Source organism: Camelus bactrianus, chromosome 6 (assembly GCF_048773025.1).
Source record: "Camelus bactrianus isolate YW-2024 breed Bactrian camel chromosome 6, ASM4877302v1, whole genome shotgun sequence".
Lineage (NCBI taxonomy): Eukaryota > Metazoa > Chordata > Mammalia > Artiodactyla > Camelidae > Camelus > Camelus bactrianus.
In genome coordinates this window covers 92,875,402-92,902,912 of record NC_133544.1, presented here as the reverse complement: position 1 = coordinate 92,902,912, position 27,511 = coordinate 92,875,402, and the positions used below count along the sequence as shown (strand labels likewise).

Below are 27,511 nucleotides of genomic sequence, written 5' to 3'. Positions count from 1 at the left end.
TGCTTCTGACCCCAGCATACTGCGTCCTTGCCAGGAAGCCCCGTAAACTACTCAAGGCCTGTCACCTCCACACTCAGTCCCAACACGACTGTCCACCAAGGCCTTTCTGCAGAGGCCTCACCCTGAAGAAAGTCCCTGTCCAGCTGGAGCGCCCGCTCTGGGATGGCTTCAGGGCCTCCCTCCCCTCCCCGGCTCCTCCTCTCAGACGCAGGCCCTGCTCAGTAAAGCATGAAGGAGGCCCCCCAGGGAAGCCGGAGGAGCGGGGGCCTTTAAATTATGGAGCAGCTTTCTTAGCCCTTCTCAGAAAGGCCCAGGTGCCCCAGCTAAATAATTCACCACCTCAGGAAGACCCAGTGGTTCCTGCCACAGCTGAAGTAGGTCAGGCATCGGCTCGGCCCCAGGCGGGGGCTGCAGGCCTCTGCGCAGCTTCCCCACCAGCACTGGGAGGGGCGCAGGCTGGGAAGGCCTCGCTTGCTGGGCACGTGCTTGGCTGGTCCAAATACTGCAATGAGGCGAGGACTACAAGGCAGGAAAAGCATCAACCCTGCCCCCAACACCCCCTTGCTGGAATAAACACTGCCACCAGCACCTCCCCACCCCAGCCTCCCTCTGGAGTCCAGATAGCCCACCCACCTGCCACCCCGTTACCAACAGGGCCAGCGGCTGGCTGGGCTCCTCGTCCCTCACAGCACCTGGCCGGGGTGGGGCAGGGTATCCTCTCTTCACATGCAGGTACCAGCTGGGGCTGCAAATGTCACCCATGAGCCTTTAACAGTGGACATATCCATCAGCAGAACACCTTAGACACAAGTTGCCCAGCGCAGGCCTGGGATTCAGGAGAGGGGTGAGGCAAGGAGTGAAGGGCACCAGGGCCACCCAAGGCGCAGGTGAGGGCGTGACCAGGGCCAGCCACAGCCACTTCAGCTCCGCTCAGAGCAAGGCTAGAAGGAAACCCAGCAGGAGCGAGGCTCGGAGCCTCTCCTGTCCTCCCTTTCTAGGTTGGGCTCTGAGTCGGCTGTGAAGGGCGTGAGGGTGGGGGAAGAGGGCGTAGACGTGACAAACAAACAGCCATCAGTCAGGTCAGTGCTCCAACCCTCAGGAGCTGGAAAGGACTTCAAACCACCATTTCACAGATGAGGAGACTGGGGCCCCAAGTCACAGACGGGCAGGATCAGGGTCAGCTGCTGGCATCCTGACTGGGTCCAGGGCAGCGCAGGCTCTCACACCACCCTGACCCCCCACACCCATCTGCTCTGCCACCCAGCAAAACCCCTCTCAGCGATCAGAGCGGCAGCTGCCTACAGGGTGGGCAGGCTTAACCCCTTCCAGGCCAAACTCCTGGGTCCTCTGCTTCCCTCCAGCACAACCTCATGTGACACACACCAAGGACACTACATGGAGGAGCCCCACCTCTCAAACCAGTCTTCTACTCTAGGACCTGGAAAGGCCACAAGACAAAGAATAAGATGGAAAGAATCAGGCCTACTAGATAACGCATCTGGACAAAATGAAGGTCCCAAGCGAGTGCTCACTCTGAGTGTAGGGGACCCCCGCCCCTACCCTCAGAATAGAAAGCGAAGAATGAATTAAACCCAGGCTGCATGGACCCTGATGGGTCACCTCCCCTCCAGACTCAAGACGCACAGAATTGGGCAGGAGGGAGAGGCGACGTGGGTTCTGAGGTTGGGCCCACCTCGCTTCCTCCTGCCTGTAACTCCCGACACCTCCGGGCTGCTGTCTACGTCCCATGAAGCAGAGGTCAGAGAGCAGTAACTTTGGGTGATTTTTTTTTTTTATTTTGCATTTCATATATTATCCAGTTTCACATTCTCACAGGATCAGCAATTACAACAGCCACCTCGTCTCCCACGTCTGAAAACGGCAAGACGGCCACGGCTGCGGCCAAAGGCAGAGCACTGACGTGCTCATGAAACAAAAAAATTGCACAATTTTTCCTTCATTTTCCTTAAACTAACGGCTGACGCTAAGGCTCACTGCTGGAGAACGGAAACCCTTTTTCTCTTCACGCCTCAAACTAAACGTTAAACTTCTCTGACAGGGCGGACAAGGTCTCTTCAATAATTAATTGCACACGCACACAAAAAAAATCCTTTATGATGCATAAATATTTTGTTACACAGGGTACAAAAATACTTTCACTTTTTGGTTGGTTTCGAAGTTTGGAAAGAATGCGGGGCCATGGCAGGGGTGGGGCGCGCCGTGGAGAGGTAAGCAAAACAGGGGGGGTGGTTCTGATCGGTTGTTGGCCCATCTGAGGAGGAGGAAGCGGAGGACCCCGATTTGAAATGACCAAGAAAACGCTCTGCCTTGGCTGGGTGGTCCTTCCTGTTCAGCCTGGAAGTGTGGGGGGTGGGGTGGGGTGGGGTGGGGGGCGCCAAGCGGAACCGGCTGTAGGGCTTGGTCCTCAGGGAAGCAGGGTGGGTGCTGGGAGGGGTGTGGGGAGAGGGACCCGGAATGATGAGCCATTAGTGGCCGGGACCTGTTGCTATGGCGACACAATGTGAGAACAAACTGTACACTCACATACACACAAGTTTAAGTGTCTTAATTCATGCCAGAAAACATGCAAAATTAAACGCCTCGTTTCTTTGAGGTGGAGTTTCAGACGCAAATTTGGACTGGAGGTCAGGCCTTGCTCAGTCCCAGTGAGGCCTCCGAGCTGGGTCTGGGGGTCCCAGCAAGAAGGCCCCTGAATCCTACTGTGAGGCCTTGGAGAGGGGTTTTGTGGGCAGGACAGGGCTGAGGAAGGGGAGAGAAAGGAGACAGGAAGCAGTCCACTGAGTCAGGCTTAAAATTCACAGTCTTTGGAGGGAAGCAGCCACTCTGCACAGGCCGACTGAGGGCAGTGGAAGCTCAGGGCGGCTTCCTCCCCCGTGGGCTGGGGGCTTCGAGCTGTGGTGACAAGACCTGGAGGGAGGGGAGAGAGGTGGCCATGAGCAGAGGCATGGGACTGGAGCTGAGCCCAGGCCTTCCCCTTGTCTGGAGGCTGCAAGACGGAGGGCGGGGGGTGGCAGGGTCGGGGTGCCCCAGGCACAAGCTCAGGAGGGGGCGTAGCGCCAGCGAGCTCCTGGCTCAGGCAGAGGAAGCAAGGCCCTGCAGGACACCAGGCTCTAGGACACCTTCCATCTCAGACCTCTGGGCCAGCACTTACTGAAGAACTAACAGAACTGCCGGTATTTCCATCCTTGCTGGGTGGGATCAGAGGAAGGGTACCAGCGCACCTGCAAGAGAAGCCAAGGTCAGGAGCTAGCTGTGCAGTCCTTTTGCTTGACAAGGGGGCTGGAAAACATGGCCTTCAGCGCCCCTGTCGGTGTCCTGGTCCTGTCACTGCTGGCAGAGGTCAGGCCTGTTACTCACCTCTGGGCATCAGTTTCTTCTTCCTGAAAATGGGAAAGCACCGCCTGACCTGCCTCCTCTGCAGGATGGAGGTTCAAATGAGAGAATGCTTAAGAGAGTGTTTACTCTCCACTGAGCCCGCGCGTGTACCGGGTGGAGTCCTGGCAGCCCTTCCCCCGTGACTGGGAGAGTGCAGAATTCCTAACATTGGGAGGATCACTCTAATCCATTTTCGCTCAGCTTCTCTGAGTCTCAGCGTATCCATGAGGATCAGACACGACGGAATGTAAAAACACATCAGAAACCCAAGTCAGTGTGGTCTCCAAGGGGTCCAACGCCCAGACGCTGGTCCTGTCTTTGATTCAAGGAAGTCACAGACGCAAGCCAGCTGACATTCCTCACCCCGCCACCCCATTTTGACTTCTCCACCCATTCTGTTCCCCACTGCAAGCCTCCTAAGTCTAGAGATTTGTCACCTACCAGCTGAGCCCCCACAGTGGGGGCCTGGCAGCTACTTCAACCCCACCACTTGCCAGAAGGCCCCACAGAGCAGTAGCCCCAAAGCAGGATCCCCAGAGACAGGCCGGGAAACAACAGGCACCCCCTTCCCCATGGATGGTGAGCTGTGCTGGGTGCCAAGCCAAGGCTGCATGGAGGCTGCCTGCCCCAGTTAGACAGCACGTCTGCCCCAGCCTGACCCATGGCTGCCTGGGAGGGGTGGGGGCAGGGCATCACAGGACCTTGAGTGAAGGGGCAGGAAGAGAACCCAGAGATAAGAGCTGGGGTCCCCTTAGGCACAGGAGAGCTGATGTGGAAACTGAGCAGCAGCTGAGCACATAGATGACCTCCTTGAAATCGGAGCAGTCGGACCCAGTTACCCAGTTAGCTGCCTGGAATCCCTGCCTGTGAAAGCAGAGATTTTGAGCAATGCCAGGCTACTGGGGGATTGATGGAAGCTTCCTCAGAACTTGCTCCCGTGCCCCATCCAAATTCTACGTGCTGTTCCGTAAAGCACAGGACTCTGACCACCCCATACTCAGCAGGACGTCAGCGGCTGATCACTCTGAGATGCCAGGACACTTGGCACACAGCAGGACCCGGGAGGTCCAAGGCCACCTGACCACTGCCGGGATTGTCCTTGGGCTCCAAGGATGTGCCACTGCCGACCCCCAGCTGTCCGGACCACAACAGCCTCCTCTCGCCTTTGAGACGTCCAGTCTCAGAGGCCACTTTATTTTCTCTCCTGTCTCCTCAACTTCTGGGGGCAGTTCCCTTCTTTCCTGGCTGACAGCTGAGTGGGAGGAAGCCTCTCCTCCCCTTTGCTGAGCCCTGGGCTGCCCTCTCAGCTAGAAGCCCCGCTGGTCAGCAGAGCTCACTTCCCAAGAGGGAGGACGAGGAAACCAGCCCCGCTGCCGCCAAACGAGCCTGCACTGGTCCAGCTCAGGGAAGGCCCCAGTGGGCCCTGACCACCGCTCTTCACCTGGCCTCCGGCTGGAGCAGCCCCGCGGCAAGGAAGTGCCTGGCAGGCTGGGTGGACCAGGCAGGGGAGAGCACTGGGCAAGAGTGGGAGGGACCCTGGAGGCCTCTGACTCACCCCCTCCCACTCCTGGCTGCTAAGGGGCCCCCGCGGCAAGCCCGTCCCATCCGGCCCACTCCCTCCACTAGGTGCTGCGGCTTGGGCCCTGAAGCAGTGGCTTTCCCTCCAGCCCAAGATGGGCCTGCCGCCTCCTTGGGAGGAAGCAGAGGAAAGCCCTCCTTCCTGAGCTCGGGATGGTCGTGCCACCGAAGTGGTCAGAGCTTACTCAAGGGCCTTCCTTTCTGCCTGGCAGAGGTCAGCTGCCTAGGTCCTTTAAAGAAGCTTGGTCCCTTCCTGGCCCGGCCCAGGACAAGAAACCCCAGGCTCAGGGATCCCAGGAGGGAGCGAGCAGCCAGTCCCCTCTCAGGGCCTCCAGTCGTTCACAGAGGTCTTGGGAGTCCTAAGAGGCTGCCCCACAGGGACAGGCCTACGGGCACCCAATGACCACGGCTCCAAGAGGGGCAGCAGCCAAACAAAAAGAAGGGGGGCCCAAACTCGGTCCTCTCAGATCTGAGGATGGACCGACTGAGGCGATACACCAAGGAGACAAAGGAATGAATCCGCATGAGAAGAAATATGTGCAGCCAACAAATACACGAGCTTCACTCCTCGCAAAGTCAATTAAGACAATGCCCATTCTCACTTAACCCTGACTGGCACGTCTCCATTCTGACCTGCACAGTTCCTGGAATCTGCAATAAGGAAACGAGCAGGACAGGTGCCCAAGGAGGTGTGCACACGGGCAGCCGGGCACTCAGCCTGTCGGGAGCAAAACATTGTGCAAACAACCTCACCTGCCATCTTCGGGGGGCTGGACACGCACACAGAGGGAGGCCAGCCAGGCAGCCCAGTGCAGAGCCACATGTACTGACATGGGGGCACACCCTCATATTTAAGTTTTTAAAAGATTAAATGTGTAATTTTTGTAAAAGATTCATACCTATGGAATTCATTATACACTTGTGCCCAACTACTGACCAAGTCTAAGGACTAAAGTAGTGATATTCTGAGAGCAGGATGATAAGCAAAGGGAAAAGAGAGAAAAAAACCCTGTCTTTTTCCTCCCGTAAGTGCAGACCTCTAACAGCTAATGCTCAGAGAGCACTCGGCAGGCGCCCACGCTGCTCTCAGCAGCTTTCACGTACTAAGTTCATTTAAACCTCAGGAAAACCCTGTGATGTCGATGCTGTCATCGCTGCCATCCTACAGGGAAGAAAATAGAGGCAGGGAAGTTCCTGTAAGTTTAAGGTCAACAATAAATGGCTGAGCCAGTGTAAGAGGGAGGAAAGGGCTGTAGTGAAAGACCCTTGGGCTGAAGTGGAAAAAGAAGTACAGGCTGGGAGGACCCCGGGGTGCGAGGGGACGTGGAGAACCCCTTCTGCCAGGCCGCCATCTTCATGTGCCAGGCAGACCCCAGTGTGCCCCTGCCACCCACTCCCTCTGCAGAACAGAGGGTCCAGCAAGATGGCCTCATGCCAAGACACAGCAGGACTGAACCATCTCCCAGCCCCTTCCTGCAGGTCTGGTCCCTGCAGTCACACGCCAACGCTCCAGCTCAGGCTGAGCTCCTGGCAAAGGGCATGAGGTCGGTGTGTGCATGTTGGGGTACAGAAAGAATCAGTTTTCACCCCACTTTGTCCATTAGCTGCTGCCTTCTCTCCAAGTCACCTCCTTACCCTCAGGCACAAAAAAAGCAGTGTTCCTTGTCCCCTGGGTTCAGAATAATCCCCTGAGGATCAACAGGGTCCACTTCCCACATTCAGGCACCTACCGCCTCCACCTCTGGGGCGGGAGGGGCAGGAGGCAGGGAGGGGCTCTTGGAAGGTAAAGAAAACATGCCACTACTCAGGACAGAACTAGTTACCACCTGATCCAATCGCCTGTCATTAACCTGTCTCCCCGCAAAAAAGCCAGTATCCTTTGAGGTGCCCTCTTCTCCTTCCCAGGGAAGCCAGAAGACAGGAACTCAGGCACAATGAGGCCTCTAGCCTCAGAGAGGACCCGGTGCGGGGAGTGGGGGACCTAGGAAATCATATTAAATAATAACCAAGATACTCAGCATTTCTACAGCACTCCCTCTGTGCTAACATGCTACCGGCAGCCCCATAAAGTAGCCATGATCATCATCATTCCACAAAGAAACCGAGACACACAGAGGTCAAGTCACTTGCCCAAGGTCACACGGGTGTTGAAAGAGAGCCAGGATTTGGACTGAGGCAGATGGACTGGAGGTGGACGACCATGGGGCGTGGGTAGCGGGAAAAAGCCAGAAAGGAAGACAAGAGGAGGGCACACAGCCCTGCGGCGTGGAGCTGAGGAACAGGTACCAATGCACCACTCCCAGCCAGCTGGGGGCCGCCCCACAAAGGGCAGAGGCGGCAGCTCTCCTGAATAATCTGACACCCTGACTGTCCCTGGCTCCCAACCTCTGCCTTATCATTGTCACGGCCCAGCATCTCAGAGCAGATGGGGTAGGACCTCTCCACCCGATCTGGTCTTGCCCTCTCGTTTTACAGATGAGGATACACATGAGGCTCAGAGGTGAAGTTACCTGCCGAAGACCAGGAGGCTAACTGGTGACAAAGCTGGGATCAGAGGCAAGGAGTCCAGCAACACCTCGCAGGGCCTCTGGGGCTAAACTCCCAGCTGGGCTGGGAGCATCATCTGCCTTCTACACTCCGCGAGGTCAGAGAGGACCAGGATTGTCTCCACTCACCGTTCTGTGCCCACCGGAGAACGGGTTTGCAGTAAATACCCAAACACTGCCTCTGGAGAGGAAGATCCTCCCCACCTTCCTACCCCCAATCAATGTTCCCGTTGTCTGCGGTGCGCCGCTGGGGACGAGTGCCAAGCTGACCCTTGCATCCGCCCGGGTACCGCCCAAGTTGCCAAGGCAGGAAGGACTTCACTGCGGGGGGAGCAGTTCGAGAGGGTAGCAGCCCAGGAATCTGAACTTTCCACCTGGAACTGGGCGATCCCAGGTCACTAAGCCCTTCAGAGGACCTGGGATGGACGCATACTTGGCCCTCCCTCAGGTAGAGCCCCCGATTCCTCCCACTTCAGCTTCCAGTTTCTGCCAACTCTCCCTCCTGGCTTTTCATGTCCTTTAATTCCTCATCCCCTTCCACTGTCCTGGCCAGGTGACCTGTCCCCTCCCTCTCAACAGCACAGCACACCCCGGCCCGGCCACCCGGCCGCTCTACCTGAGCCTCAGCCCTTGGTCACTTGGCTGATGAGAGGCTGAGGTGGACTCACACTCTCCCTGGCCCTCCTTGTCACTGTGTCACAGAGGCACGGGCCAGTGTCTGGCCACCTGCTCATGTCACAGCGGACAGCACCCACTCTCCAGGAACACAGGAGCAGACACTCACCGGGCACCCTGGATGCTCCGGGCACAATCCCAGCACTTTACACATCTTAACAACCACCTGAGGCAGAGAATACTATTCTTATCTTTCTAGATGAGTTAAAAAAAAAAATCCACACAGAAATCTTCCAGAGCATTCTAAAGTTCATAAAGACAGGAGGAGGCAGAGGCAGGTAGCCTGGCTCCGGGGACCACACTCTGGTTGGGGTCTGAATCACAGCCCTGTCACCACAGGCAGAAAGGGGCACAGCCTGCCCGTGGGTGTTCGGGGGCCGTGCAGCCACGCCGAGTCTCTCCACACTCAGCCTCCTGCCAAGAATCCTCGATGGGGTCTCACGCCTTAGCCTCTCCTTCCTCTGTCAGATCCCAAACCCTAACAGTACTGTCCTGGAAGGTCCACGGCAGCCCTGGGGAGATGGGCAGCCCTGGCCAGCTTAGACCTTCATTGTCCCCTTTCCTGCTTCTCCTCCAGACGGGCGTACCTGAGCGTGGAGGGCGGCGGCGGCAGTGGCAGCCGGGTAGGTGAACGCAGCGTGTGAGATGGCTGGGGTCAGCTCTGTGGTGTAGAGAGGGTAGGGGGCCCAGGCCTCCGGGGATGCGGGGATCAGAGCAGCTCCCATGAGGTCATCTGTAACAGGAGACGACAGCCCCCAACGTCAGACCACTGGTGCCTCCCTCTGCCACCCCATTCCAAACAGAGAATGGGACCCAGCACTATGGTTGAGCACAAATTCCCTACTCAGGCCAGGCTCCCCTCAAGGACCCCAAGACTGGGGAAGAAGCCATGTTAACTTGGCCAGGCTTGGTGAACATCCTGTCTGCTTCAAGAATCCTGCAAGAGGCCTCTGCTCATCTCAACCAAGAGAGATCAGAGAAGGCTTCCGGGAAGCTGGGCAATGCTGACAGCTCAGGAGCTCAGTCTGAGGTCCAGCAAAGGCTGCAGGGGAGGAAGGAAGTGTGGGCCCTGCAGGGATGAGGGATGATGGATGCAAGAAGCCTCCTGGAAAAGGGGCAGGCAGGCAGGACTGATTCCCTCAGTGAGAGCCCCAGCGTCCACCCTCTATGTGCAACTCCACCCACTAGGGCCTGCAGCTCAGCCAGCTCAAGGCCTGCAGGCGGCTGCCCTAAGTGCCACTCACAGGGGTCCCGTGCGATGAAGTGTGCTCCTAGGGCGGGGTGAGCGTTGGTGGGATTTGGTGTAGCCATTAGCTTGTTCTTGGCCATCTTGGTGTTGGCTTTGGCAAACTCTAGCCTCAGGGTCTGCGGGTTCTCAGGATCAAAGCGAATACCCTACATGAGAAGGAAAGGAAGAGAAAGACTTCACTCTGTGGGACCCAGACTGTCCACTGCAGTGGGTACCAAAGGGCCCCAGAAATAATCCAGCCTGAAGGCCCCACCCACATGGGGGCCAAGAGAGGACACGCTACTTGGGCCTTGCGAGTAGTGGCATTTGGCACGGGTGGGGCTGCCAGAGACTCTGCCCTGGGATGGCTGGGGAAGGTACAGCCGTGGGCCCTTCCTGTAGGCGTGGAGTGGGGGAAGGTTTGCAGAAGACACCCGTTCCCTAGAAGTCTGTGGATCAGAGAAGGGCCTATTCTCTCCACCTACTCACGTTCAGTGCATTCTTGGCTGCTTCTGCTCCTGCCCGGCTGTCAAAGATCACAAAACCAACAGGCTAGTAGGAAAAAGAGAGAATACCCTTGCATCTCTCCCAACATCCATCTCCCCCTCAAACAAACACACAAACAACAAAGTACAAAAAATACGTAATTCTTGTCCATGTCCTCCCTATGTTCAGCTGGAACAGAAGAAGGTTCTCGGGCACCAAAACTCTCCCACCCAGGTACCACACTGTGGGAAATGATGCCCCAAAAGCTTCCTCCCACTGTATTAAACTTCACCCTTTCAGTAAAAAAAAAAAAAAATTTAAATGCATGCAGAGAATTATGAGTAGATTTCAGTGTCTTCTCCAGCAAGAACAAGGACACCAACATATCAAGGACATGGGAGGGCTGCAGGTCAATCAAGGGGCAACAGGTTCAAAACTTCTCCAACTTCAATTTGCCAAAGTTCAGTCCAGACCCGAAATGGCCCCTGAAGGCTCTGGGCCTGGGACTTCTGGTGTCAGAAGCCAGAGCACAGTCACCACCTCTATGATCTGCAGCCTTGGAGCCAGGCTGCGGTTTCTCAAGAGCCAGAAAATGAGGACCAGGAGCTGACTGGTAAGGAGAAGGGACCAATGGAGGCCACCCTTTAGTCAGCCCAGGACAGAGTCGGGGTGACAGGGCACAGGTCTCAGCTGCCAGATGCCTCAAGATTGAGGAAAAGACAACAGGCTGGGTTCCAAGCCCAGCAGTTGACCTGGGCTGGCAGGAAGGAAAACCTTGGAGAGAAATTACCTGTCTTGATGTGAGCTTGATCAGGGACCCTTCATACCCCTGCAAAGAGAGGTGGTCATTAACAGGGAAGGTTGGAAACCTTTGTCGTGCTCCCCTGGCCCCCTGACCCCTGACAGCAGCCCCACCTTTCCCCAGCGCTCGCCTGTATCACGCTCACTCTTCCCCTCACGAAGGCGACCCTCCCTGACCTCCACCGCTGCTGAGCGCCTCGGCCCTCGTGTCCCACATCACGCGGCCCAGCACACAGGTGAGCATCACGCGGCAGCATCCATCCTCTCACGCGTAAACTCCCCTTTGCTCCATTAGCCTGTCATCTGGAAGCAGACCTTACCTTTTTAAGTTTTCTTATCTGCAAATTGGAAATGCTACACTGAATCTCGAAGATTTCTTACATGGCAAAGCCTACTGAGACTCTCCTTTACAGATGAGAAAACAGAGGCTCAGAAGGGTTTTAAGCAACTGATAGAAAGCAGTGTGTGAATCAGCAGCACCGGGACAGAGAGCCAGGTCTGCGATCATTTTCTGATAGTTTCCTGCTACCCAATCCAGGTCTGAGATTTACCGCGGACACTTCTCCCCCATCCTAGGCTCTGCCCTCGGTGGCTGGGTCCAGACTCACCTTGAACGGCCTGAAGAGCAGGTAGAGTTCTCTGGGTTTAATGTCCACAGGAAGGCCACTGACGAACAGCGTCCGGACCTGGGGACAGAGACGACAGTGGTCAGAGCCAGGCCGACAGAAGAACAAGGATGACAGCTCTCCCTTCAAGGAACTGGAATCCTTCCAGAGTTTAAGGAAGAATTCAGGATTTCCCGGGACTCCTTTGGAGGCCGAAGCGAACAAGCACCCAGAGTCTCACAGCATGTCACTTTTCAGAGCCCTTACTGCACACTCTCCTTTCTCTGGCTCATCCTGCAGGTGCCACAGCAAGCCCCCGTGAACTCGCTGAGCATCTCTGTGCAGACTCTCTGCTGCCGAACAGAACAACCAAGTGCACAGGCCAAGGACCCCTCTGAGCCCTGAAGAAAGCCATGGTGTCTAACCTCCAAGCAATGCACAAACAGGAACACCTGTTTTTCAGAAGATGCCCACGGACCCCTGGTGGAGAGGCTCTGTGTGGTCTGGGGGAGAGGCAAAGCTGTAAACTTGTGCCCGGGAGTGAATCCGGAGGGCCCAGCACTGTCACATCCAGCTCCTCCTGCTTCCCGCGCTAGATGCAGGCTCTTTTGGCCGGGAATGCACTGTATTCTCGCCTCTGTGCCTAGCTCTTAGCACGGTGCTGGTACTGTTTACTGAATATGGGACCCGGGGAAGGAGTCAGAGATGGAACAATGATGCTAGCTTTTGAACAATGAGTAGGATCTCATCAGCTCCAAGAGAGGCACAGAGAAGATGCTGTAAGTTATGAGCCTGGCCCTCAATATGGTTACAAGTTGGTGGTGAAACCAGGTCTCGACAAGACACCAGGTGTCCAGCCTGTGACTCCGGCCAAGCCTGACCTCCTGAACTGTGGATGAGGTCCAAGGTCCAGGAGAGGGCTGACAGGAACACCTCCCTAATTCTCCACTGCTGGTTAAATGCTGCTGGCACCCAATGCTAACTACTGAGGCCAGATCAGCCAATAATTATAATGGGGGAGAGAGGATTCTCCATAGTTCAGATCCATTAAAAATACACCTTGAAACTGTGCTTTCCTGAGCAAGGAAAAATTGGAAAGAGTAGAGCCCCATACACTGAACTCCTGTTTCAAGTCACATCTCCTACCGCTAAAGCCAAACTTGGGTCTTCTCAACTCATCACTGTTGGTTTTAACAAGTTCACGTACCGCAGCCCACTCATCCCATGGCCACTCCTGAATGCATTTAGATGCCCTTCAGTGGGCCACACCCCTCTCCAGAGGCAGCAAAGAACTTCCTCCAAACTCTAGTGATGGCCTGCCGAGTGGGCCCCAGGCAATAGCCTTTTTGGGGATAATAGCTTAAATCAGGGACCCCGGAGCAGTCAGGTAAAGTTACACCTAACAGACACACACACCAATACACGTCAACAACAGAGCCAGAAACGGCAAAGGAAACCAGCCCCCGGAGCCACCCATAACCAGTGTCACCACCCCAACCCACAAAGGAATGGCTCCCAACCCGCAGCTGGTAGCAAACAGGCAAGGACGGCTTCTTCCCTCACGTGAGTTTTTGCCAAGAAGCAAACCCAGCAGAATCCCTTGCCAGTTAGGGTGACTCTCCCTGCCTTGGTGATGTCTTTCCTCGCCAGACACGCCTCTGCTCCCAGGCCCGGGATGAAGGCTGTGCACCTCTCACGGCCCTTGGCAGCTCTGTGTCCCTACACGCACAGCTGTCAAGTGCTACCCTGTTTCAGAGCATAGGGGAGAAACTGGGGAGCCCAGGCTTCAGGAGCTCTGGAGCTCCTGGAATCCAGACAAACACCCAGCTGTCCTTGGAAGGAAGGCCTTTACTTTATATGTAAGCCCCCAGACAGAAGTGACCCGCTCAGGTTACACAGCTTGTTTTTTTAAAGGCAGCAGACTTAGGACTCCAAACCCAGGTCTCCCTCCTGACTACTCACCCGGACTGGTAGAGACGGCACTTGCTTCTGGGCGCCAGGACTTGGGTGCCCGGCCCACCAGAGAGGATGGAGTACCAGCCAGCCCGCGCCCCGCTGGACCGGCCTGGATCTGCGCTCCTCCTCCTCCCTGGGCTGGTGGGACGTGCTCTGGGTCAAAGATGAGGAGCCAGCGCTGCCCCATAGAAACCTCTCCTCAGTTCCCCCCAGTGGCCACCCATTTCACGCAGGCTAATTTTAAACCCTTCCTCAGATGGCTCCTTTTCGGCCAGACCTCCCCAGAGGCCCCCTTAAATAGAAAGTTCTCAGCACAAAGTTTCCTGCTTAGGGCAGTGAGCACAGGGACTCTTTCCCTCATTCCCAGCTCAGACCCTTGTTTCCAGCCTTCTCTCTGGGCTAGATGGCGCTTTTCCTCCGCTTTCCACCTTTCAGGTTGTAAAGGCTGCAATACAGGTCTTATCTTACCCCTGGCCACCCCCCAGGAAACAAGCGGACTTCAGTGCAGTTACAGGTTAGGTGGTAGGTCTGCAGCGCCAGCTCACAGACCCTTGGCTGGGTGGCTAAGTCACAGGGAGTCTGACCTGAAAGCTCTCCTTGCTTCTTACATGACCCTGGACACCCCAGCAGGTGACATGCCCTTGTGCAGACAGGGAAACAGAGGCCCAGAAAGGGCTCATGCAGCTTGCTTCAGCAAGGAGCAGAGCTGGATGAGCCCCAGGAACCCTGGCTCGGCTGTCTGTGCTGTCCACCTGGCTGTGGGGACAGAAGCAGCTGCAGCTGGGCGGCATCGTCAGCCCCGTGGATGGGGACCATGATGCCGCACATCTCTTCAGTAGCCAGTTCCTTCCTTGGGTGCCTGTTTAGGATGACAGCAAAGCTGGAGGGACGGGAAGCATGAGCTCAGCAGGCTGGCCAGCCACAGGCTGAGAGAACAAGAAGCTCAAGTCGTCCCCCGCTACCCCAACCCTGCCAGCCCATCTACTCCAGGCTCCCAACAAGCACCCCCCACAGGCCTGCTGCAAGGCAGCTGCTCACGCTGCCCCTCACCCCTCCCCTTCCACCTTCCTTTAGAAGGGCACCCAGCCTTCAGGTCCCTCTATTTCAGTTCCCCCTCTTCCTTCCTCTAAAGTCTTACGGGGCCCTCAGGACCCTTGTCTTATACTGCTCCCACCAGTCTGAGCTCACCTGGACAGGAGGCTAGTCTCAAAACTCTCCTACTCTCCGAGGTGCCTAGTGTCTCAATGTTCAACCTCCCCTATTCCCAGACACCTCAGGCCCTCCAAAGAGAGGACTCACAGGCAGAGACAGACGTGGCCCAGCATGGCAGAGACATGCCATAAATGGGAACGGCTTTAGTTAGTGAGACCAGAGTTTGCACCCCGGCTTTCTGCTTGGCTTGGCAAAGGGTGTCATCCTCCTGAATCTCAGTTGCTTTATCTGTTCCACACGGATACCATCTACTTCCAGGATGAAGAGCACACTTTCCTCTAGGCCCAGCACCCAGGAGAGGCTCCACAAAATGCTTGCTCACTTAGGGTTTCTATAATCTCAGCATTCACCCGTGCAAAAACTTCATCTATCAGGCACTGCAAGCCATTTAGATAAAAGGTTGCCTAGTGAGGCTGGATCGGGTCCAGACCAGCCTGGAGCTGGAAATGTGGGTGAGAAGACCTAAGGTAGTCACTGGATTCTTTAGTGACCCTCTTCCCCAGGGAGGTCATGTCCCAAGTGGAAAGCACCATGGAGATTAGGAGTTCAACACTCCCATTTTACAGACGAGAAAACTGAGGCTCAGAATAGGCGGTGACAAGGCAAGCTAGTGGCACAGTCAGGATCCTTAGGGATGGGAGGGGCAGAGACATAACAGTTACTTTTCCAAGGCCCAGCTAACTAGTCCTGTGTCCCAGGCCAGCACTGGAGACCAGTCCTCCCACGCTACTTGCCGGGGCAGCCCCAGGGCAGTCAGCTACAATGTTCAGCAAAGAGGCTGGGTACAGACAAGGATTCAGAATCCAACCACTGCTGATGCCAAGGTAGAAAGATCAACCAAAGAGCCTGCATCCTGCCTATTCCACAAGTTTATCACAAGAATTCAATACAAAAATGTTTTAAGGTACTTGAAGGAAGTGTAAGGGGGGGTTCACACCATCCCAGGCTGCTAGAAGGCACCTGGGCCCTTCTTCCATACATTCACCCTTTTTCCAGAAGCATCCAGATAACCCAAGGGATTATCTCCCTCCTCTCCTGAAACATGGAAAGCAACCACAGTCCTGTTAAAATGGTCACCTTCGTGGCAAGTACCAGCAGACAGGGCTGGACCATGGCCACATCCCTGGCATAGTTGGAAGTTTGGAACAGGGTTGAGAGAGAGGGTTTTGGGGAGAGGTAGAGAAAGGGTAGAGAATCCTTAGAGGCCAGTGAAAGAAGATACATGTTGAGGAACCCACTGGAAGTACCAAATTCAACATGGACAAGGAACTTAGCCAGACAGGTGTCCCCACACAAGGCATCACAGGCACGGTGTGTGGCCTTCATGATGGTCAGGAGCAGCCTTGGCCTTGCTGGAGGTCCCAGCCAGCGCCAGGCCCACCTAAGGCAAATCACCTGGCCTTTGGCACAACCGTCCAGCACGGCTTTGGGGGCTCCCAAGGCTGCTCTTCCCTCAAGCAAGCCCGGCTGCCTCTTTCCCTGGGGTTGCTGGGAGGGCGGGGTGGGGATCCAGACTGCAGGCTCTCACCGTGGGCAGACCTCCTGGGCTTGTCCAGGTCTTTGCTGTGTGCTCTTGGGCCCTTGCCCTCCAGCCACTGCTGGACCTCCAGTGCCTGGGGCTCCTCGCCTCCTCCGCGAGAGTTCCCCCATCTCACTCCAGGGCTCCAGGCATGGGGAGAGAAGGGCGGCCCCTGAGCCACAAAGGAAGTGGCGGCCCCCACCCTCAGCCTTATTCTTGAGGCCCCTGGGGAGGGAACGGCCCCTTCAAGGAGCCCCTCCAGCACATTTTCAAACACAACAGAGGACCAGGCCCCCGCGCTGCGCAGCCCTTCCCTTGTCAAGTCTTCCTCCTCCCGCTGCAGCCCTCCCCAGCCCAGGGGCAAGATGACTTTCTAGAGAGAAGCAGGAAGGGTCTCTGACAAACTCATTCCTACCTGTGTGTCAGTAATGTTCTTCCTCCAGACAAACTGACAGTTGTTTACAGATCTTCAGAAAAAATGAAATCAAACAAAAGCCTCCAGGAGCAAGGTGACAGTGACACCTGAGGCATCAGCCTAAAAGCACAGATCCAGGCTTCTGCAGAAGAGGCTTCCAGGCAGGACTTGACCTCTTTTTATCAGCCCAGGTGGACAACTCTCTCGGCCTGGACACCCCCACCGGCACGCCTGTCATTCCGGTGCCCCCGGGCCAGGCCAGCTCCCTCAGCAGTGGCTGCCCAGAGGTCTCCGTCTTCCCCTGGGTCCACACAGGGCCCAGCTCACCCTGGAGCCCTGCAGGAGTTAAGGGAAATGGGCTGTCGGGCAGGGGAGAGGGCAGGGGGTGTTCTACACAGAGGAAAGCCTCTGTGGGACAGGACTAGGGCACAGGGGCCATGGGGCCACGCCATGGGGCCCTTCCTCCTGCAGCGGAGGGGACCCCACACTCAGTCCGGTCAGGCTGGGGCCCGGCCGCTCCACCTGCCCCAAGTGTGTGCCCTCCTCTGTACGGCTCCGTAGCTCTGCCTGCCCCAGCCTTCTTGACACAAAAGATTGCCTTCATACCGAGCAGTAAGCACTCAACTTCTCAGTTAAGAGGGGCGGTAGGATATTGTGGCTGAGAGGATGGGCTCCGTAGGTACCAACTTTTAATAGAGACAGAAAGGGTAAACACAGCTGTCAAAACCTGCGGTATATCCATTGATATTAACCCCCTTATCCTTTAACTCCAAAGGACAAACACAGCTTCCTCCCAACCCCTGGCCTTGTACTCTCCAGGACAGCACCCAGGACTCCAGGGACCTCCCTCCTGGGAGACAGACCTTTGTCCACAAAGGATGCTGCGGTAGGAAAACATTAGGGCCACCCTCACCCTTCCCCCACCCCCAGATAAATCCCACAGTCCACCAGGAACACTCCCCACTAGAAGACAGACTCTTAGCTTCTAGGTGAATCGTTGCCTCACAAGGCTGGGAAACTTGACTCTGGGCAACAGAAACATCATACCAAAGAGATAAAAATGGTTTTTGAAAATTGATTCTTTGTAAGCAATCCTTTAGCATCTCTGAAAGTTAGCATCCAATGTGCAAAGGAAACTGTTTCAATTGTCCACTCCAACAAAATGTTCAAGAAGCTGCTCGCTTTGAACCCTGCCTACCAGCAGCTTAGTGTGGGGAGTTCTCCTGGTGTCATCTGCATGGAAAACACCACTTCCCGAAGAGGGAAATCCCAATAGGGAAAAATAAGCCTCTCATAAGCCCCTCCCACATCCTTTCCCAACTCCCAGCCCTCTGCAACAACCAAAATGCAGAATATTTGAGTTGGAAGAAACTTTATTTTTAGGTGAAGAAACCAAGGACCAGGGGCCCAGTGAGTCGCTGGCAGTCACCGAGCACGTCAGAAGCATCCCCAGTATCCCCAGGTGCCTGGCTCCCAAGTCAATGCTCTTGCAGACCTTGATCTCACACCAACCCACTCAGACCCCCGTGGGGTCAGCCTTAGGCGCCCAGAACAAGTGACCTTCAACTTCTGAGCCAAGAAGGCAGAAACAGTCCCCAGCAGAAGGCTGATTGGGGGTTGGGGGCAGGGCTGCAGGGTCCCACTGGATGATCCTACGGTCAGTCCTAAACAACTGGTTACAGGGAGGTCAAAGGGAAGACTTTGACCTGGGAGACAGCCAACTCCCAGCAGCTGAGTGGGAGCAGCCTTGCGGGGCAGGGGGCTAGAGCAGGGCCCCCTGCAGCCCCAAGAAGCCCTGAGTCCAAACAAAAGCCTGGGCCATCCCATCTCAGTGTCTCACTGCCACCCACCACCAGCCAGATCACAGGAGTTTATGAGCTGCAGCCTGCATTATATAAAGCTTGCAGCTTTTGTGATATAAAGATACTGAAGGTCCTTTTTAAACTTGTACCAGCCATCGTCACACCCAGCTCAGCTCTGGCTTCTCCAAGGGCAAGTGTGGAAAAGTCTAGGCTTAGGGGCTGCTCCACAGTGTCTGACTGCCCCTGCTAGTTCCAGCCCCAAATCCCATGTATCAGGGCGTGGCTCTAAGGCCCCGCCCTGGGCAGTACTCTGCAGTTCCAGTTCCTTTATACCTACCATCGGCATGTGAGCCTGACATGGAGAACCAAGACGTGGAACTCAGGCTCTGCAAACACACCAGATGTGGAAGCAAACAAACAAAAAAGAATTTTAAACCAACTGTCAGGGAGGCTGGGTTGCAGTCCCAGCCTGGCCGCCAACCAGGCAGGTGGCTTCATGGCCTTCCCTGCTGCCTCAGCTCTAAAGAGGAGGGGTGGGCTAAACTCAGGGTCCTTCACCCTCTGAACTTCTAAGATACCAGGGAATTGGGAGAAGGTGATGGAGTCTCAGGATAAGGCTCAGGCACTGCCCTCCATCTGCTCAGAGCTCTGATGCTTTCCTCTTACCCACAGGAAGGCAAAGAAAGTGGTGAAGGAGACAGATTGAGAGGATGAGAGAGCAGGATGTCAGGAGCCAGGCCCCGGGCTGAGTTGGGTCTGGGGGTTTGAGAGGGGGTCTCTGCTGGGGCAGCGCTGTGGCTGCCAAACAGAAGCCTCAGAGCCATCACTCTACCCCTAGAAGATCTCAGTGGCCCGTGCGTTTCCTTTTGTGCATGTACGTAGGGGGTGGGGTGGGGGTTGGGTTCTGCCTGGGTCTCATGCTTAGGCTTGGCACTGGCAGGTCACTCTTACCCCTCCCCGGGGAAAGAAGTCCCTCTGAGTGGGGCCACTTGACGAGAGGTGGATGGAATGTGGTGACATGGCCCGCAGACCCAGGACTTATAAGGGCTGAACAAGGACACAGGGAGAAAGAGCAGGCAGATACAGCCTGACAGTACAGCAAGCAGATACAAACACACATGCTCCCAGAGCCCTGTGCCTCCCGGGTCCCCCAAGGAGCTCTGAGCTGCTCAGCTCCCAGGCTGGGACCGCCCAGATGCCCTCCAGGCAGCTCCCACTAGGACACCACCAATGTCATCAGAGTCTGACCTGGTGTGGAGAAGTCCAGGCTCAGGGGCTGTTGCACAGTGTCTGACTGCCCCTGCTAATTCCAGCCCCAAATCCCATGTATCAGGGCTTGGCTCTAAGGCCCCGCCCTGGGCAGTACTCTGCAGTTCCATGGGCACCTGAGCCTGACCGACCTCTGACGTCACAGGCAGAGTAGCATGGGCCCATCCTACGGATGAGGAAACCAGCTTGGGAATTAGGTGCCTAGTCAGCCAGCAGCAGAGCTGAGGGTCAAGTCCAAGCTGCTGGAAAGTTGAGGCTCTCCCTCTAGAGCCTGCAATGTGTCCTAGAGTTCCAGTGTGTGTGCAGGGGTGGGAGGAACCAAGCTGAGTTAAATAAGGCTTCAGATGACATTCTCCAAGCTCCGTCTAGTCCCAGGAACAGACGGCTTCATGTCTCAGGGACACATTTGGTCAAAGCCTGCTGCAAGCCCTGCTTCACACCACAGGTAGGGAGCTTGACCAAAGGGCACGAACTGTGCTGTGCAGACTCCCTGCTACCGGGCTGGCTGGAGGCGGGTGAGGGCGGGGCCTGCTTTCCACTTGGCTCCAGACAGAGCCAGGGAACAAGGCTTTCAGAGGCAACTCAGAGGAGGAGGCTCACAGGGCCTCTAGCATGCAGCTTCGGAGCAAGGCTCCCTTCCCTTCTGCGCCATCCACTGCACCCATCCCTCCTAGGGCTGTGGGATCAGCCAGCACCAATCTACTGCCTCTTCCCTGTGGCTGGCAAAGTTTGTAGTTGTCACCACTGCCACACCCCACCCCACTGATTCAAGATTTCACCTAGGGGATTCTCACACCCTTCCCCTAGCTCCAAAACCAATACCTCCAACCCTTAAACCATGCAATGTTAATCCAGTGTGACCACACGGCACCATGTGCTCCATAAACACATTGCGCTGAGCCCACCACACCTGTGCACCACCTGAGGCAGGTGAAGACTTAGAAAAGATGTTTCCTAAAGGGCTGCTCCTGCTGGGAGACGGTCTCTGTTTAGGGATGGAAGCTGCTTCAGGGACCCACATTCTGGTTTCGAATTCCCCTGTCACAAACACATTAGGACCCCTCCATTCCAAGTGGTGCCCAGTTATGGCCACAACTACACCTAAGAACAGACATCAGTCTGGATGGAAGTTATCCACAACCTTCATAGCAACAAAGTGCCCAAAACCAGTCTCAGGTCCTATTCCAGTATCTTCTCCTGATCTCCCTCAGTTAAACTCACTTGGGGAAGGAGAGGCTGGCTAACCACAAAAAGGAGGTAGGTGCTCCAGACACTCATACTATGGCTTGGTCCTGGTCAGGCCCTCCTCTTTCTCCCTGAGTGTCCGAGGCTTGTTGAGAACTATACAGGTGGCCTTGATGACTTGTGACAGCCAAGAGCCTCTGCTCAGTCAGCTGTAAATGACGGACAGGTGGGCCTCGGCAGACCTTCCCACTACACCCAGCCCCTGCTATACTCTGGACATGCCTGGCATGGATAGATCCACAACTGGACTCTTCACAAAAGAAGGACCCAACAGTCCTGCCACTTGTCTAGCCTTGGCGTGTTTCAGAGGTAACCTTGTTCTTTCCATTCAAGGATGGACTATGGAAAGAAATAAAGAGCAAGGAGGCCATGCTGGTCCCTGGACAGGCAGGAGACAAGATTCTGCCATACGAAGCTTTGTGGGCTGCCTGCAGTTGCCACCTCGCAGCAACGTGGTTTCTGAAGTAAAAGAGATGGGCTCTGCCCTACTGCCTCGTGGCTTTGCCTGGGGTGTGAGGACCCCTCCGAGGCAGCCGTGGTCAGGGGGTGGCAGAGGAACTAACAAGGCACCAAATGCTGCTGCCTGAAGTCAATGGCTGAGCAGAGGCTGGGGGCCTCCGGGTGGTGCCAGAACTTAGCACCTTAGCTCAGCTCAGCTCTACCAGAGGTGGGTGGTCTCGGGCCAGGAGCTCAGTCCTCACTCAGGGCAGGAGAGAGGACTCCTCTCCTGTACCTCTCAGGACTGTCTGGAGAACCAGTGGGATAAATGGGTAGACAGTATGAGAGCAGAGCGAAGTATCCCGCAGTTCATGTCTGGCCTCTATTTACAGCACCTGCCAGCCTCCTCCCTCGCCCCATCCGAGAGATGGAGATGACAAATCAGAATGTCTAAATGATGAATGGGATTTAGAAGCTGGTTCTTACTGGGGTGAACTAAGCAGCCTCCCACATACAGGGAAGGAGGAGATAAGGAGACCGAAGAGAATGACCCCCACCCCCGCAATGACAGGCAGTCACTTTAGAGTAACTTTAGAGTAAGTACCATTTCTTTAGTTAAAATGCCCAAAGCAGCAGGGAATCAAGGTGGGGCGCGAAGGCTGGCAGCCCCAGTACAGGCAACAAGGGGGTGTACTGTCTGTAGAGAATTGACTTGTTCTGGTTTTTATCACCATGCAATGACAATTCTAAACAGTATCTATGATAAAATACTCCTCCTGCAGGGGCTGACAGCACCCGTCACCCAGTCTTGGGATGCCACCAGCCCCAAGAGAACTAGCCTAGAGCCAGTCCCTGGGCTTCTACTTGGGACCGTGGCATCACCTAAAGCTCAGCCCTAAAAAGCTTCAGTCGCAGTTCCTCTCTTCCCCACTGTCCCCAAGTTTCATCAAAACCCCCAACAGGAAACAGAACAGCAAGTACAGGGTGCTGTGAAGAGCAAGCTCTGGGTTCAAACCCCAACTTACCCACTTACCAGCTACATGAAAGCTATTTAACCTTTCTGTGTCTCAGTTTCCTCATTTATAAAATGGTAATAAAATAAGTACTTCATAGTGCTGTTGTGAAAGTTAAATGAGTTAAAATGCTCAAAACAATGCCTGGCACAAAGACTATATATGGGTTTCCTATGATTAGCACAGACCCTCCATTAGGTTATCTGAGCAGAGGAGACAAAACCCCCAGGGAGGAGGGGAGCCCGACCTACCAGAATCTGCTGGACCGACCTGCCTGGGTCCTACTTCCAGGTAAAAGCCCAGAAGTGTAGATGCCTCCCTCTTCTTCTACCAAAAAAAGCCTACAGACAGAGCACCAAGATGTCCCAGGTTCTGTCAAATGCTTTTTGATGGCAGAGAAAAGAAAAGGGGTGGTGTCCAAGGCACACACTGGACACTAGAATTCCTTCACTCACCTGAGTGCTAACTGTGGCCCATTTTGCCAGGGGCCAGGGGCCTAGCTAGTTCCTCAGAGACCCCTGAGGACACATGTTGCACCCTGATGTACCGGGCTTGCAAGGAGCCACCTTGGCCCAGCTTTGGTGGATGCAATGGACAAGCAAAGATGGGGTTGGGAGGGCAGCAGGAGCCAAGACCTTTAAGTCAGGCTGTAGCTCCCTTAGCTGCCATTAATCCCTGCCTTCCTACAGCTTACCATTAGGCTGGCACAAAACTTCTTTAACTTTTAGAAACTCAAACTCCCCCACCAAGATTCCAAATATGACCCTCTTCTCAGGGGCCCCCAATGAGTACTTACTGTAACTTAATATTACCTTGCATTATAAAAGTAAAATCTGCATTTTCAAAATAGAATATGCTTTCAAACCACATATACCCCTCCGCAGAAACACTATAACCATCAAGCCATTCCTCAAGAATCACTAAGACATGCTTGGGTCTGGGGTTAGGCAGCATCAGAGGCAAACCTGCCTTGAGCAGGGTCCATGTGCTGCTTCACCTTCTGGAGCTCAGGAACCAGACAGGACACACCTGGGGGAGGGTATAGCCTCTAGATTGAAAGGGACATTTAGCTCCTCCCCTTAATTCCTGACTGTCCTCCTTAGCATTCAAAGGGTAATGGGTTAGATGTTTTCAAAGCTTCTTTACACATTTCCTTCCCAAGTGGCAGAAAAATGCCAATTTCCTCCCAAGCCTGCATGATCTCAGGCTGTTCATAATGTGGTCCCCATTATTACTTCAACACAGCAATTCCTGGGAGTCACCCAAACAAGCCATGTGGTTCCACAATCTACCCCCCACTTTTATACATGCAATTCCTTCTTCTTGGAATGCCTTTTCCATCCCTCCGGGTCAGACAGCCTCCTATTCTGCCACATCTCAGGGGGTGGTGACCTCTAACTTCTTCCTCGGTTTTCTAGGTTTGCTCTAACTCATCTCCAATAGCCAAAAGGGAAGAGCCAGCCTGGGTCAGTCGTAAGAATAAATCACTACTGCTAATGCAGATTCCCTCAATGGTGGCTCTTGAGAGTTGCAGAACTGCCCACTTCGGGGGCATCTAAGCTGAAAAGGAGTCCAATTCCTGCTCAAACCACCAATCCAAGATGAAGCCCTCGCTGAAGAGCTTTTGGCCCGCTGTTCAGAAGGCTAATGAGGAGAAGGGGCCAATTCTTGTGCTTACCTGACAAGAGCAGACGCTAGGCTCCAGGAGATTGCTGGGGCCCTTAGTTTATACCTCTGGTAACCAGGAGCCTAGGCCCCCTACCCTCCCAGCACTAGCAGCACTGACTCCCCCCAAAATACAGGGCTGTAGCCTGCCTCTGCCCACAAGGCAGGATGACAGGGGTTCCACCTCTTGAGGATTCTGCCCTCCCTCAGAAAAAGCACTTAGAAAAAAGTGACCAATATCTCAAATGCTTTCTCTAAGACTTTAGACTGGCCACATGGTTCACCCTTCCCACGTCAAAGGGGTGGATCTGAGAGTCTCTTGGGTGAAAGTAAAGACCCTGCTGAACTCAACCCTCTAGCAGAAGTGGTTCTGGGTCCTTGCCCAGCTTCACGGGAGACAGCTTCCCTCCCCCAATTTCAGCAGAGACCACACACACACACACACACACACACACACACACACATATACACAAGCAACCCTGTCACCCTCCCCCAACTCTCAGGCGAGTTTCTAAACAACCAGGTAGAGTCAGGATGGGATCCCCAAAGTCAAGGGCCTGTCGGCATCAAGGTCTGAGAAGGACAAGGCCTTCGGGAGCCAAAAGAATCCCAGCCCCCTAGAGCCCACACCACGCTAGTGGACAGATGTCAGGCCCTCCCTTGCCACCCTTCAGAGTGAAGGGTTGTATATTCCTCCTTTCCTCCCCAACAAAAAGCAGGATCTAGACCTAGATTCTCAAGATGTCATGCCATTGGTAGACAGGGGCTGGCAGCAGGCCTCTGAATTGCTAAGAGTGGGAGCTGGCAGTGTGACCCTCCCACCATCCCTCCCACAGTGAGGAGTCCAGCCCAGCCCAGCCGTGGACCAGAGCGACCATTCTGCACCAAACCCGTAGTAGCACGGCAGGCTAGCACCCACCACTGCAATGGAGGCAGAAACACCAACCCCCACCAGGGGCTCTGCGGTTTCTCCCCTAGACCAGGGGGAAGGGAGCTCAGGGTGGATAAATGGTCCTTGGTTTCCTGGGCAAGAGCATGTCAGGGTGCGGCAGGAAGGGTCTCTTTAGTCCTAGAGTGACACAGCAGAGGCTAGAGGCCCCTAAGAGAGAACTGAAGCCTGTTCCCTTTCCATACCAGTTTTTGTCTCGGGCAGCCCAGCTCCTGGTCTCCATTCACTGATAGCCTTAAGACTTATTATATCCACCGCCACCCCCTCCCCACATCCTCCAGGATTTTGTCATCCAATTAACCACCCAGCTGCTTGTGATCCCACGAAGCCGCTTCATACTCCCCCCTCTTAAGCACATGGCCGGTGGACATCACTCGCGGAATCCCACCAGGGCCAGCTTTGGGGTCCTGGCTTGGCTGCCAGAGCAAAAACCCAAAAGAGGAGAACCGGGAACTGAGTGTCTTTAGGCATCTTCTTCCCAACTCTTAACTAAATACCAGCTTGCCTCTTTGCCAAAGCCCAGGTTCTGGAGACGTGAAGAAAGTCCGTCCAACCCCCTAGACTACAGCTCTAGTGACTTAAAGTACCGCGCGGCCCGCCCGGGCCTCCAAGGTCACGGGGAGGGGTCAGGGTGGAAAGTGCAAGGCAGTGAGGGTGCCGCCCGTCCGCCGTGCTAATCCCGCTCAGTTCCTCCCAGCCAAGGCGGGAGTCCGGGCCACGCGGGAGGAGCGCCTCGGAAGAAGGCAGCGAGCCCGGCGAAGAGTGGAGAACGAAGAACGCGCGGGCAGTAGGCGTGGGGCGGACGCGGCGCCGCTCGCCCACCGCGGGACTCACAGACGGCGGCCGGCGCGCTGCCCGCCCCGAGCCCTGGAGGGCGGGGAGACAATGCCCGCCCGGCGGGGCAGTCCAGGCCGCACGCCCCCGCCCGCCGGACACGGGCCGCTCCTCCCCAGCAGAAGGGCAGCGGCGGGAAGGCGCCGGGAGCAATTGCCAGACCGCGCGGGGGGTCCCGCGCGCCGGGTCCCCCGCCCACCTCCGCGTGCACTTCACCCGACAAGTCCCGGGGGCGCAGACCCACCTCTTCCTCCAGGGTGCCGCCGGAGCCCGAGCCCGTGCCTGTGCCCGTGCTGGTGCTGTGCTCGCCGTCCGTCTTCAGGTTGCTCATGGTGCGGGGGGTGGGGTGGGGGTGGGGTGGCGAGGGGAAGGGAACGCGGAGGGCGAGCGCGGCGCGCGGCGCCCGGCCCCGGCGAGGAGGTGGGAAGGGGCGCGGTGAGTGGTGCGCTCCGGGGGGTGCGGGGCGGGGTGGCGGTGGGGGGCGCGCGGTGCGGTGAGAGGGGCAGCCGCCGCGTCGGGCTGGGGTCACATCAAGTTTGGCGGGTGCGGGAGGCGGGGAGGGGGTGCGGCAGGGGAGGCACTGGGAACCGGAGCGGAGCCGGAGCGGCCGCCGCCTCCGCCTTTTCACTGCGACCGGCGAGTGCGCCCGCGGCGGCGGCGGCGGCGGCGGCGGCGGCGGCGGGGGGCGGGCGCCGGGGGAGGGGGCGGGCGCCGGGCGGCGGCGGGGGGCGGGGGCCGGAACCGGCCTCAGCTGGGGCCCGGCCAGCCCCCTCCCCCTCCCTCTCCGCGGTCTCCGGGGGAACGCGCAGCCAATCCCCGCCGCCCACTGCGGGCTCGCCCCGGCCCGGGCCGCGGCGCGCCAGCCTCCGGCGGGGCTTTTCCCCTCTCTCCCTCGTCCTTTCTCTTCCTCTCTCTTCTCTCCCCTTTCCCTTCTCCACGAGTTTTTAAACTTTGATGAACTCGCCCAGCGAACTTTCTTAAAGGGACCGCGAGCACTGCGCTGTCCCAACCCGCGGGAGGCGGAACTGGGTGCCGGGCACCCCGCACACCCTCGTCCCTGTCCCTCATCATCCCCACTCGGAGGGCCCCACGCGAGGGGGCGCCCGAAGCGGGACTCCTGGATCCTCGGCTTCAGAAAAAAGTCTCCCCTTGCACTCTCATCTGGGGTTATAGGGTGTACCACGCACTTTCACCCCCAAATCCAGTCGCCCAGTCCCCGTCCTCTCTCTCCTGCCTCCCACCCAGCGCAGGGCTATTGGGGGCTGGGTTCTGGGGATGTTGGAGGGTGGGCCAGACACCTGGGCTTTGGCCTCGGCTGGGCGTTGTTTGCTGCGTGACCTTGAGGAAATCACTTCCCATCTCTGGCCTCAGGCTTCCAGCCCAGAGGGTGGGACTTAGATCTCAATCTCCCTCCCGCCCGCAGTCACTGAATAGGACCCAGAGCGGGGAGACTAGTCTTGAGAATAAATGGTTATTAGCTCCGGAAGCGGGGTACCTCGAATGACCGAGAAGGTTTCATTCGCCCTCCCCCTGCCCGATCATTCCTCTCCTCTCGGCTTAAATACCACCCTACACACAGACGCGTAAACACACCTTTTCCCCTCCTCCTATTCAGAGCCCGAGGCTTGGGCGGGGCTGTGGTGACTCCCCTCCGCGGGTCTCGCAGGCGCGGTCCCCTGGTCAGTTTTCCTCTGATTTTTGAAAACCCGCGCCGACTTGGGGCGCCCCCTGACGCCACTTTGTAAAAACCGCGTCCACCTCGGGTTGTGCTTGAAGCGTAGCAACCCGGGGCTGCTGGGGCTGCTGGGGCTGCTGGGGCTGCTGGGGCTGCTGGGGCTGCTGGGGCTGGGCGCCTCCCCTGCGCCCCCGCCCCGGACCT

The 27,511-nt window shown here is 56.4% G+C and overlaps 1 protein-coding gene across 1 annotated transcript; it reads right to left on the bottom strand.

Annotated features, from left to right (window-relative positions):
* Positions 1 to 1,774: 1,774 nt before the first annotated feature.
* Positions 1,775 to 26,296, bottom strand: RBPMS2 (RNA binding protein, mRNA processing factor 2). The gene is made up of 8 exons (XM_074366345.1): positions 25,877 to 26,296; positions 11,319 to 11,396; positions 10,700 to 10,738; positions 9,913 to 9,975; positions 9,440 to 9,590; positions 8,783 to 8,928; positions 3,173 to 3,242; positions 1,775 to 2,928 (listed from the first exon to the last, which is right to left on the bottom strand). Exons 1-7 carry the CDS (start codon positions 25,961 to 25,963, stop codon positions 3,180 to 3,182), a joined length of 627 nt encoding a protein of 208 aa, XP_074222446.1. The 5' UTR covers positions 25,964 to 26,296; the 3' UTR covers positions 1,775 to 2,928; positions 3,173 to 3,179.
* Between the last annotated feature and the right edge of the window lie 1,215 nt (positions 26,297 to 27,511).

Bases quoted from the DNA above. Each gene is read 5' to 3' on its own strand.
- RBPMS2 (XM_074366345.1), bottom strand. From the start codon at position 25,963: ATGAGCAACCTGAAGACGGACGGCGAGCACAGCACCAGCACGGGCACA. The intron at 9,976-10,699 runs GTAATTTCTCTC...TTTTCCTACTAG, and splicing joins TCAAGCTCACATCAAGACAG to CCTGTTGGTTTTGTGATCTT. The intron at 9,591-9,912 runs GTGAGTAGGTGG...CTTCTCATGTAG, and splicing joins CAGCCAAGAATGCACTGAAC to GGTATTCGCTTTGATCCTGA.